General features: G+C 46.9%; 2 protein-coding genes across 4 annotated transcripts; one reads left to right on the forward strand and one right to left on the reverse strand.

Moving 5' to 3' along the window:
- Positions 1–719: 719 nt before the first annotated feature.
- Positions 720–8,850, reverse strand: LOC117673376 (interleukin-1 receptor antagonist protein-like). 3 transcript variants are annotated; one of them, XM_034430739.3, is made up of 6 exons: positions 7,459–8,850; positions 4,700–4,837; positions 4,020–4,062; positions 2,946–3,034; positions 2,087–2,211; positions 720–1,291 (listed from the first exon to the last, which is right to left on the reverse strand). In XM_034430739.3, exons 2-6 carry the CDS (start codon positions 4,737–4,739, stop codon positions 1,079–1,081), a joined length of 510 nt encoding a protein of 169 aa, XP_034286630.1. In that variant the 5' UTR covers positions 4,740–4,837; positions 7,459–8,850; the 3' UTR covers positions 720–1,078. The 3 variants fall into 3 exon arrangements, with proteins under 3 accessions (XP_034286630.1, XP_087731880.1, XP_034286629.1); XM_087875754.1 differs by lacking the exon at positions 7,459–8,850 and having other exon boundaries at positions 4,700–4,884; XM_034430738.2 differs by lacking the exons at positions 4,700–4,837; positions 7,459–8,850 and having other exon boundaries at positions 4,020–4,273.
- Positions 8,808–11,947, forward strand: TMED4 (transmembrane p24 trafficking protein 4). Its single transcript, XM_060683346.2, has 5 exons — positions 8,808–8,994; positions 9,092–9,192; positions 9,302–9,427; positions 10,061–10,207; positions 10,900–11,947. Exons 1-5 carry the CDS (start codon positions 8,853–8,855, stop codon positions 11,047–11,049), a joined length of 666 nt encoding a protein of 221 aa, XP_060539329.1. The 5' UTR covers positions 8,808–8,852; the 3' UTR covers positions 11,050–11,947.
- The last annotated feature ends 152 nt before the right edge of the window (positions 11,948–12,099 follow it).

A 12,099-nucleotide genomic window follows, 5' to 3' on the forward strand; every position in this document is an offset into this window, starting at 1 on the left:
TGCATGGTACTCCAATTCCAGAAAACTACAGTATTATTAGAAAATTAAAACTTGAAATCAGTTAATAAATCTGGGCTGCTGCTTTCTGGGGTAGCATGATCAATAAGCCAAGGAATTCCAGTAAATTGCTGACTAGAAAGAGGCCACTCGGGAATAATCCTGTCTCTTCCTTCCCCAGAAAACAAGCTGAGGTTCACCACAATCAAAGACAAAGGAACACCAAGAGCAGCTCCGCCATCAGGTTGAGCAGGTCAGATGGGAGTGAAGGTGTACAGCAGTTGCAGTGTTTGCTAAACACACCCTCACAAATAGTACGGTACTCTTGGTCACCTGAAGAGTCCATCTCTACCTTCGGTCTGTGCAGATGCAACATCTGAAGCCTAGGCGTAAGTTGCTCACTCATCACTGCTCACCTGCCCAGGTTTTGGTGATGCATGCCAGGTCTCTCATCCCAGTTTGAATCGTGGATGAAGACTGATTAATGACAGAGCTGGCATTTTAAGAGTATCAGCAGAGATGGAGGTACACCTGGCTCTTAAGACAAGGTGAGGAGTTAGAAAAAGGTTCCTTTGCTGCCTCCCTCTGCTGTCACAGCCTTGACTCTCCCTTTCTCCTCCCCACCCAATTTGATAGGAGGAGAATGTGTCACAGGCTGCAGCGGACTTCTGAATAACAAGCTGGGGATTCACACTCCAAGACTACCTGGTGCTAAGACAAAATGAATTTTTTTTAATTTAATGCATATTTTGAAATCATTAGAATGAAATGTAGTCAATACAGTTACTTCAAATGTATTTAATTCCTTTCTGGGAAACCAGGGCTCATAAATTGGCTGGCATATATTGCGCTCGTAGCTTTAGAGGTCTGCAGATAATTTGGTGGCTGCTAGCTGCAAAACCTGCATTTCTGAATCCAGAAAGTGAGCTAACTCTAGAAACACAGCATCTTTTTCCTGCCACTTTGTTCTCTTGAAAAGCAACCCCCTGCAGAAATGTTTAGACTTAGAGAAAGGAGTAGCTGTGAGACCCTGCCCTTCAGGAGTGGGCTTTGTCCTTTGAAGGAAGGTGGAGAGGCTGGCTTAAGATTCAGGCTGGAAATAGAAGTCCACCAGGTGAGAAGATCCTGGGTTATTTATCAGCCCAATGGGTTCGTTGGCTTTGGAAGAAGTGCAGAGGAACCAGCCCGGGTGGGCAGCTGACTCGAAACGCCATATTCCATCTTTTTTAGACACGAAGAAGGTGAAGCGGGTGGAGGCCTCTTTATCTTTGCACAGGTCTGAGATGTTGACATTCTGAGGAGAAGAAAGAGGTTTTCAGGGAAGGGAACAGCCTCAAGAAGCCTGCTCAGGCCTGAAAAGTTACCACGAAAGGGGCTCCCGATAGCAAAATCAAGGGAAGCTATTGATGGTGAAGGAACCCTAAGCTAGCGTACATGTTTCCCTGAGGAGAGCATATCATGGACTCCTCTTAACGAAAAATAATCCTAGAGTAACCAGGATCGTATTTCTGGAGCTGAGGGAGAAAGCAGAGCCACTTCCACACAATTTCTACACAATTTGCTTTCTTGAAGCTCCAGTCCTTGAGAAACTACTGAAGTCCTCAGGAGAAGCTGGGCTACAAACTCCTGTGGGTTTCTGTCGGTATGAATGTATGAGAGAAATGAACAAAATAAATAAAAAAGAGGAAGTGCCTCTGTCTCCCCTAGTCCATCTTGAAGAAAATGGCTGGTTTTCATCTGCTTCACTTTGAAAGCTGAAAATCAGGAGAAGAAAAGGAGACCACCCACCAAAAAATGGGATGGGTTGAGGGTACAATCTGGCCGCCTCTGCTCTCTTACGCGTATCATGGGTAAGATCACGTAATGCTGTGATCTACAACCTGGTTACCTGGGTTTGCTAGGAGAGGCTTCCACACAAACACATCCCCCTCTAAACCATGTTGTAATCCCCTCCTCCCCTGTGTGCGCACAGAGAGCTCTACTGTCCAGTCACTCTGTAGCTTTGCTGTCCAGTTACTCTGTCTAGGAAATACCAAGTAGCAGCACAGATAAAAGTGACCTGGGACGTCATCGGACGGTTGCTTCTCACCTCCAACTGCAGCTCAGGCGGGGACCCCGGAGAGCAGGCCAGGCAGCTCTTCCCACCCCGAATGCTCAGGATGATGGGGAAGTTCTCTTGGCCAAAGGCCTGGTTGCGAACCCAGAAAATCTTTTCTGGAAGGAGGAAGAAGAAGGAGGGAGAGACACTGAAGCGTAGTTCAACTCATACCTAACTAAATCAAGGTGGAGTTCTTTCTTTCTCAGACTTTCTATTTGCCCAAGATTCAAGTACTTTTTTCTACATTCTCCTTCCTCTTCTCTCAGTCAAATCAACATTTTGTTTTTTCACAAATGGGGAGGAAACATCTTAAATAAGATCTGGAATAAAGAATTCACGTTAGGGGCCCAGCCACAGCAAAGTTGGGGAAATGGGGCGAGAGCAGCATTGTATGCTGGGGGTGAAAAAGGAGCCAAAATGAACATGGAAGTACTCCCCTCCTCCATGTCAGTTGGGGTAACGAGGAAACCAGGCTGCAGAAAACTAGCATCTCAACCATTGAACATTATAACCCTCTGCCACCAGGTCTTCTCTTGATTTTATTTTACATTCTCTTTGAAAAAACTCTTAGCTTCTCACAATAAATTAGCTATTTATGTTTGTCTGTTTGAATCAAGCAGACACACTGAGAAGAGCGGCAACACAAAAGAAAAAGAGCAAGCTACAAATGTGTACATAATTATACAAATACCCACCCCACCTCACCATAAGAAACCAGTAAGTTGCTAGAGAACTCTTCAAGCCTCTTGAGCTCCTGAGGGCGGCTGTAGGAGGAAGAACTCAAAAAAAAATCTAAAACTGCAAAGATTATTTCTTATCCCTCCTCTAGGTGGTTTTAGAAAAGACTCACCTTCCAGTGCAGAGTTGGGAGCTTGCAAATATCCAGCTATTAGTTCATTGTTCTGAAGGTATAGGGATTTCTGGTTTACATCCCAGAGCCTGAAATGTCAAGATTTGTGTTTTAAAAGAAAATTTCTATTTTTTTTCTCTCTTCAGCCATTAACCTCTACATTGGCCATTGTTGTGTGGAAAATAGGAAGGTGTATTAGGCATATTTGTTATCTTGAGTTATTTATAAAAATGACAAAAGGCGGAATAAAAATAAATACCATTATACAGCAGTCTTTTATTTGATAGGTAGGTCCATTTAAATGCTGCTTCTTGATTTAAGAGCTGCCTTGCTTTTTATAGCATGAGCTGCTGTTCATCCACTCTCAACTCCTGCCTTTGCCTATTTGCTCAAATCTTCTTTGGGCAGGAAAACCCAAGCAAAGCCCTCATATTCATAATGGGGGAAAAAGAGCCATACTGAACTCTACTTTTATACGCCACTCACGCCATTTGTGGTTTTGGGTAGCTTACAAAACCTAAAATTGGTGCAATTCTAAAGCATTAAATAAACACCATAAAAACACTAGTCCAGCTGTCCCTTCTCTAAAGCTTCCATTCCAGTGGCAAATGCTTTTATAACACAGACCTCACCATGGAGAAAACGGTGCTACCAATTGATGCTATAATAAATATATTCATAGCGGGACCTACAATCTGAGTCTCACAAACAATCTCGAAATTGTGGGGCAGAACATTCTGGTAATGCCATGAGAGAGTAGAGGAGGAACATCAGTGCATCTCTCCTTCCAAAGGAAGCCAGATTCTTGGCCAGAATAAACTTGCTTCCACCCATTCAGAGATTCATTTCTTGAGATCAGAGTCTCTCTTGATCTCAAGAGGCATCCAGTTTTCAGTGAAATGAGCAAACAGGTGCCCAGTGGGACTCAGCCCTCTTTTCTTTGGGGCTTCAGGTCCCTTCCTGGAGGAGGGAGAATGGGGAGAGAGGCTTCTGTGAGATTGGTGTGCTCCAAGATGTGGCAGGCTCCCTGGGGTCTCCCTCTTTGACCCTCGGCCGAGCTGCCAGGACACTTACCGCGACTTGAAGACGGCTCCCTGAGCCCAGGCCTCGTTTTCAGCTGCACACAGAACAGAAAGCAGGAAAAGGGTCATTTTATTTGTTGAGTACCTGCCGGACTCCATCATGTGCAACACATCCATCATCTCTGCTGAATCAGCCCAGCTGGCTGTTTTATAAAGTCCATGACAAGCACACAATTGGAATGTACGTTATTTCCAGACATGACACTTCTGTGACATAACCCGCTAAATTTCCAACCACTTTCGTGCGTGTTGCAATTCATGTTGCAACTCTGAGTGCTGAAACTAAACTTCCTCAAATTAATAGAATGGGCTCCTATTGCTGTATGCAAAGGGGAAATGAAACCGCAGCGCGTAAATGAAAACATACATTCAACTTGAAGTTGTACTCATAACAAAGAATGTAGCTATTTAAAAACCTGTATTCAAAATAAATTAAGATGGGAAGTGTAGCCAGGAACGCTCATTACCAGATAATACAGAGTTCTCAAATAAATAGCGTCATTAACTTTCCTTTGCATCCTGTTATTCCAAAGACTTTCCATTTCCAAAAGAACCAATAAGCGTATCAGAATACAGGAAGCATTAAACAGGCTTTCTGGTCTGACCTGCGTGGCCTTTACAAGCCAAGCATCCCGATGGCTGAATTATCACCTTCCAACAGCCCCACCATACCTGACTGAGCCAGCTGCTCCTCTCCCTGTGAGTTGCCCATGGCTTCTTCCCCTTCTTTCAGCTTCAGCTGGAACCTCTGAGGGTTTCACCCACCAAGCTATGGAACAGCCGGAAGTATCTGAAAAGGCGTGACCGAATCTGCAAGATTTGGATTTTAAAATGTAGATCTCGACTGATAAGGATGGCTCTCTTAAATCTGGTACACGTTTTAAATACTTGATTATAATAGATTGTTTTTATTCCATTGGCTACTTTTGTTGAACATCAGCTATTGATTCATTTCCAGTAACAGGATTACTTTATATATAGTGATTTAATGTCGTTTTGAAAATTCTTGTTCAATTTCACAGGGTATATACGGTAAATCTTTCTTTCTAGTTCTTCTTTCATTTGTTCTTCATGGTTGCTTTTATTAAGTATCTATTAAAATTAAATTAATTTTTTTTAAAGTGTAGCCAAGCCTGAGAATATTCTTATAAGGCAGGCAGATTATCTTTCCCGTTTTGAGATCAGCCTTTCTGACCTTAAGCCTGAATTTGTTGGAAGAAAAATCAGGTTCCAAGCTGGTAGAGAGAAGCTGAAATAAAATGGAGGCTGGCTGTAGGAAAGGAGGTCTCCAGAAACTTCTGGTAGCCAGAAACTACAGTGACAGCAGCATGTTTCTGGGATGGCTGACAAGATGGGGTAGAGAGTAGGTGGGCTTTTACACATTCTTTGGGGCTTTATGATTGAAATGCCTGTTCCCCTGCAAGAATATGTCCTTTAATATTTTAATGGATGTTGCTTGATTCCTACGGGGTCATGTAGGGGTCATGTCTGGCTCTATAGGCAAAAGGGGAAATGCAAATCCTATGTATTTTGTCTGAGCTAATCTTGTCAGCTTCGGTTGCTTGTCTATTGTGTTGCTTATTAAAGGTTTCTGGCTGCTATTTGCTTATGAATAGAGTGGCCCAGTTTTCTGAATGGACACAAAATACCCATCCCTAAAGACCAGCCTCTTCGGGTTTGTGCTTGAGGCTGTTTTCCTATAGCAGGAAGACTGGGGATGCTTTCTGCCTTTAAGAAGATGTCTCTCCTCTTCTCCTTCAGGGGAAATATTCTATTCTGCCTCTTTTTAATATTAAGGAAAAGAATATTTTATTCTGAGAAGGGGGGCTTCTTCCTACAAATCTGACCTCAGACCAGCCGATTGCCAGACAGATGGACGAAGCTGCCATAGCTTTCCTGCTTAGTTTTGCATGCAACCAGAGAGTTCACCGCGGCTACCACTATTGCCCTCTTTTTAAAACCATCCATTTCAGTGCCAGGGTTTATTTGTTCACTACTTATTAGAACATTTCTAGACCACCCCACTTCTCATAGCTCAAGGAGAGATACACACAATTATAAATAGTATAATAATAACCAATGTGACTCAAGTCTACTATCTACAATGAAAAGCAGAATAGAATAACATGGATTTCAGTGCTTTGCAGAAAGCTGGCATGGGCAGCTTCTACTCCAAAAATGGAGGATGTCCTCCAGTTCTTGCTCCATAAAGCTTATGCAGCTTGAGCAACTCATCTTGAGAAACTCCCAGGGGGACAAGTTCCGGTCAGGAGAGTGCATCCTCCAAAGGTGCGGTGCCAAGCATCTTCAGTTCGGTCTAGGAGCCTCTGGGTAGCTAGTACAGAGACCTCATGGCAGATGGGACATGGCTGAGTCTACTTCTTTGACTAAATTGCAGCTTCCAAGTTATTTTCAAGAATAGCTGGATGTGAAATACATTTCAGTAAACTGACTGCAAGATGAGGAGGATGTGAGTCACTGTTGAAAGATTCTGCAGCACCAAGGAACTACCAGAGGACTGGAAAAAAAGCTGATGTGGTTCCCAATTTCAAAAAAAAAAAGGGGGGGAGTGTAGGAAACAGGTTCAGGAAACTAGAGATTAATCCGCCTGACGTCAATACCTGGAAAAATTCTGGAAAAAATAATCAAGTGATGGACCTATGAACATCCAGCAATAAGCAAAGCTAATATTAGAAGCCAACATGGGTTTGTTAAAATCAGATCATGCCAGAGAAACCATATTGCATTCTTCGACAAAGTAATTAAAGTAATGGACCAGTGAAATGCTGTCGACATAGTACATTTAGATTTCAGTAAGGCATTTGGAAAAGTAGATCACAGTTTACTTCTTGGTAAGAACTACATCTACATGGAGGGAAGCATGCAGAGAGATAACCCCAAGGTTCTCTCTTAAGCCAGTAGCCTTCAACATCTTCATCAGCGATTTAGATGAGGGAATAGAAGGGGAACTAATGAGATTTGCAGATGACAACATGAAGTGGGGAATAGCCAGCATTTTAAAAGATGGGCTCAAGAGTCAAAAGGATCTCGACAGACTTGAACACTCGATCTCATCCAACAAAATGAAATTCAACGGTGAGAAAAGTTGTCCCAAAATTGGTTCAGCCCGGCACAGGAGCCAATCTGAGCCAGACACGCGAGACAAAACTTTTATTGAAGTGCTTCAGCAGAAGGATCCCAGTCCAATTGGGGGCTGAGACCCTGAACAACAGCATAGCACGATCTTTTATACCGGTGTTTCTCGACCTTGGTAGCTTGAAGATGGGTGAACTTCAATTCCCAGAAGCAGCGCTGGCTGGGGGATTCTGGGAGTTGAAGTCCACCCATCTTCAAGTTTCCAAGGTTGAGAAACACTGTTTTATACAGTTGATTTCCAGAAATAGGGAAGTAACATTTCACAAAGCTATTACCTTTTTTGGAGTTCTACCTTGCTTTTAGTCGATGTGTCTGCTTGTCTGTGGAGTTGCGCCTTGTTTGAGGATACGTGTCACTTTGCCCCTAGAGAGTTATGCCTTGGTTAAGGTCTGCGTGTCCTTTTTTCCTTCCTTGTGGTTTCTGCTGCTTATTTCCTTGTTGCCCGTCTTGTAACTTCCCATCTAATTCTGAGTATATGTGTTGTTATATTTCCTTCACCTCTGACACGTTGCGTTGCACGTACATTCTTCTAAATTTTTATTCCTTCCTTGGATGGGGTTGCTTCATAATCCATCGAAGTAAGGCAAGAAAAACCAAAGGCTCAAGTATAGAATAGAATAGGCTCAATGGCAGGAACTGTGAGATGGATCTAGGAGTCCGAATGAACCACCACTTAAGGATGAAACCAGCATTATGCTGCAGATGCCAAAAAAGCCAATCCGGTCCTAGGTTCTATCAACAGATGGATAGTATCAAGCAGGGGTGAAATCCAGCAAGTTCTGACAGGTTTTGGAGAAGAGCCTTGGTGGTGCAGTGGACTAAAGTGCTGTTATTAATATCTGCTGCCTGCAATTACTGTGAGTTCAAATCTCACCAGGCTCAAGGTTGATTCAGCCTTCCATCCTTCCGAGGTAGGTAAAATGAGGACCTGGATTGTGGGGGCAATAAACTGACTTTGTATAAAAAAGAACACCACTTGGGGGCCCCCCAAAAAGCCCTACTAAGCAGGTATATACAAAAGTACGAAGGCTATTGCTTAAAAGCATTGTAAGCCGCCCTGAGTCTCCGGAGAAAGGGTGACATATAAAGCTTTGCTGGCTGGGGAATTCTGGGAGTTGAAGTCCGCCGGGCTTAAAGCGGCCAAGGTTGCAGACCCTTGATATAGGGCAGTGGTTCTCAACCTGTGGGTCGGGACCCCTTTGGGGGTCGAATGACCCTTTCACAGGGGTCGCCTAAGACCATTGGAAAACACATATTTTCAATGGTTTTAGGAATAATTTTATTGTTGGGGGTCACCACAACATGTATTAAAGAGTCGCAGCATTAGGAAGGTTGAGAACCACTGATATAGGGTCTCCTGTTTGAGCAGGGGGCTGGACTAGAGGACCTCCAAGGGCCCCCCCAACTCTGTATTTCCTCTGCCTCCTGCCTAGTCAGGTGAACAGAGTCGGAAGGGACCTTTGGAGGTCATCTAGACCCTACCACACCATTTCTCTTCTTCAACTCCAGGGCAAATGGGGGCCTGGGGGGGGTCCTCCCGAGAGGAGGGGGACCTTCAAGGGAGCCTGGGGGGGGTTGGTGCCCGCGGGCGCCAGGTTGGGGCGCCGGGCGGAGGGCCAAACCACGTGACGGGCTGGCGCATGCGCGCTGGCGGGGGCGGCGGGGGGCCATGGCTGCCGGGCGGTTGGTGGCGCTTGCGGGGGCGCTGCTGCTGTTGTGGGGGGGCTCCGCGCGGGGCCTCTACTTCCACATCGGGGAGACGGAGAAGCGCTGCTTCATCGAGGAGATCCCGGACGAGACCATGGTCATCGGTGAGGGGGGGGAGGGGGCGGGGCTGGCGGAGGGAGGGAGGGAGGGGTCGCTCGCGCCCACCCCTCCGGCTGACCGGCCCCCCCCTTCGTCTCCTAGGCAACTACCGGACGCAGCTGTGGGACAAGCAGGCCGAGGCCTTCCTGCCTTCCACGCCCGGGCTGGGCATGTTCGTGGAGGTGCGGGACCCGGACGCCAAGGTGAGGCGGGGTCGGCTGGGCGTGGGGGAGGGGAAGGAGGGGGGGGACGATGACCCCCCCCCTTTGATGAGATGACCCCCCTCCCCCTCTCCTCCCCTCCCCCCCGCAGGTGATCCTCTCGCGGCAGTACGGCTCGGAGGGCCGCTTCACCTTCACCTCGCACACGCCCGGAGAGCACCAGATCTGCCTGCACTCCAACTCCACCCGCCTGGCGCTCTTCGCGGGGGGGAAGCTGGTAAGCAAGTGGGGGGTGGGGCAGAGGGAGGGGAGGGTCTGCCCCTCCCCCCGCCCCTCCCAAACGAGCTGTGTCTTTTGGTCCAGAGGGGGAGGGGGACAAAGGGAGGGAGGGGAGAAGGGCAGAGGGGGAGAGCACCCCCACTCGAGGATCTTCCCCCCTCCGCCTCCCAAACAAGCTGTGTCTTTGGTCCAAAGGGGATGGGGGTCAAGGGGAGGAGGGAGAGGATGGGATTCAGGGGAGGAGCCCCCCCTCGAGGGTCTGACCCCCCCTCCCAAACAAGCTGTGTCTTTCGGTCCAAAGGGGGAGGGGGCAGAGGGAGGGAGGGGAGGATGGGAGGCAGGGGGAGAGCCCCCCCTCCCAAACAAACTGTGTCTTTTGAGCCAAAGGAGGAGAGGGCAGAGGGAGGGAGGGGAGAGAGGATGGGAGTCAGAGGGAGAGGCCCCCCCTCGAAGGTCTGACTCCCCCAACAAACTGTCTTTTGGTCCAAAGGGGGAGGGGGACAGAGGGAGGGGAGAAGGGCAGGAAGGGGGAACGGGGGAGGGAGGGAGGGGAGAAGGGCAAACAGGGAGAGCATCCCCCCTCAAGGGTCTGCCCCCCACCCCTCCTAAACGTGCTGTGTCTTTGGTTCAGCGGGTGCACCTGGACATCCAGGTAGGGGAGCACGCCAATAACTACCCGGAGATTGCTGCCAAGGACAAGCTGACGGAGCTGCAGCTGCGAGCCAGGCAGCTGCTGGACCAGGTGGAGCAGATCCAGAAGGAGCAGAACTACCAAAGGGTGAGACTGCCGGGGGACCCCCGGGGACCCTCTTTATGCTGGCTCCCTAGCAGGGAGGGAGCCGACGGGGGTGGGGGGAGGTGGGCTTTCCTGCTGCCAAGGTGCTTGCAGGAATTGAACAAGTGTTTGAAATGCATTTGAATATAAGTAGCTGGGGTTGGTAGTTGGCTGTTGGTCTGAGCTCCTAGCTTGGCCGTTTGGTTGGAAACGGTGTCCGAATGGTGGCGAAACTTTTGCCACCAAATGGCCAAGCTCAGAGCTCAAACCAACAGCCCCTGGACAGGTGTGTTTCTTGCCAGTCACTGCAGCCCCTCCAAAGTAAAGAGTGGTCTGACATCCTGTGGATGGCTTTGGAAAAACAAATGTTTTGACACCGGAACAACTAAGGAAGTTGAGCTTGGGTCACTTTTGCGCTTTTGTTGGTCTTGAGCCAGAAGGACGAGGTTGCTGTGTAGCATTTTAAGCTATTATAAACAGAGGTGCATGAAAAGGCCCACCGTATTTTACTGTGGGGTAAACTTGCTGGCTTTCTCTCTGCGTGGGATGAGATTGGCAAAGTGGTGGAAGATGCTTGGAATGCGAAACCTGCATCTCAACTAGACCTGGGTCAGGTGGAGGGCAACAGTTGAATGAAGCGTGACAGGAGGAGTTGGGCCAGGCGTGTTCTTGATGCTGCTTTGTTCCCTCTGCAGTTCCGAGAAGAGAGGTTCCGCATGACCAGTGAGAGCACCAACCAGCGGGTGCTCTGGTGGTCCATCGCGCAGACGGTCATCCTCCTCCTTACAGGCATTTGGCAAATGAGGCACCTCAAGAGTTTCTTTGAAGCCAAAAAACTGGTTTGATGTCTTCAGCATCACATAGGTCATCGTTCACCAATGCTCCACTGTTGCTTTCCATTGAGTAAATCTTGATTTTTTAAAAAGTACTAAACTGAGAAAGAAGCACAGCAGACAATGCCCCTGCCCCAATTAAATACATCCACAAAAACATCTCAAACGTTACCATATTTTTGTGCTTTGAAGCGTGTGAAGCTAGCGGTAAGGATAGCTTGCCTCGGTTGTCAAGCTTTCCCGGAACATTCTAAGAAGCTGCTTTATAAAACACAGAGAGGATTCCCTCCATTACTTTTGTAATAGCTGCAGTTTGCCTAAAAGCTTCAGTCTTCTAAAGTCCCCTGTAACTCTAAAACTATTCAACAGAATACAATTAGAGGGAAAAACAGATTTACATGTAGCACACCTTCCTTGTTCAAATACCATTGATCTAAATATTGTTTAGCATTTCAGGGGTGGTCAGGCGGCCAAGAGATGGAAGGATTTCTTGCAGCATTTTCTCTTCAATCCTTTTTTTGTAGTTCTCAGTTCTCTAAGCACAGAATTGGTCTTGGCTGGAGAGTCAATGCAAATGAGGGAGGAGTAGAAGGTTTGTTGTAAAGGTCAAATGAAGAAGCCCCTTAAATTTGTAAATAGTTTGACTTAGAGCTACTCTCAGTTGGAGATACTCCTTGAAGAGCATAGTGGTGTTATCTCTTCTTAACCAGACTTTCTGTAATTTGGAAATAGAACCTGTAAATACTCCAGCTATGGGACAACACAGTGCTGCAATTTGGCAGCAGAATTGGGCCTCTGAAGTAGTGGGACTGAAAATGGGCATTTTTTTCCTTCTCCGCTGGCCTGGGCAAGTGTGTCACGAGGCCCGTTTGTTAAACCTTTGGATTGAAATAAAGCTTTTTTGAAAGAGGCTTTCCTTATATGTTGGTGGGAAAAGTAGGTAAAAGCAAGTATGAACTGTAAAAGTCCACAAATTCTTAACAGCAAAGAGGCCCAAAAATCCATTTAATCACTTCCACAAGAAATTTTAGGATCATATTCCAATGTTTTATCAGTCTACAG

This window comes from Pantherophis guttatus, chromosome 9 (genome assembly GCF_059756535.1).
Source record: "Pantherophis guttatus breed Tessera chromosome 9, ASM5975653v1, whole genome shotgun sequence".
NCBI lineage: Eukaryota > Metazoa > Chordata > Lepidosauria > Squamata > Colubridae > Pantherophis > Pantherophis guttatus.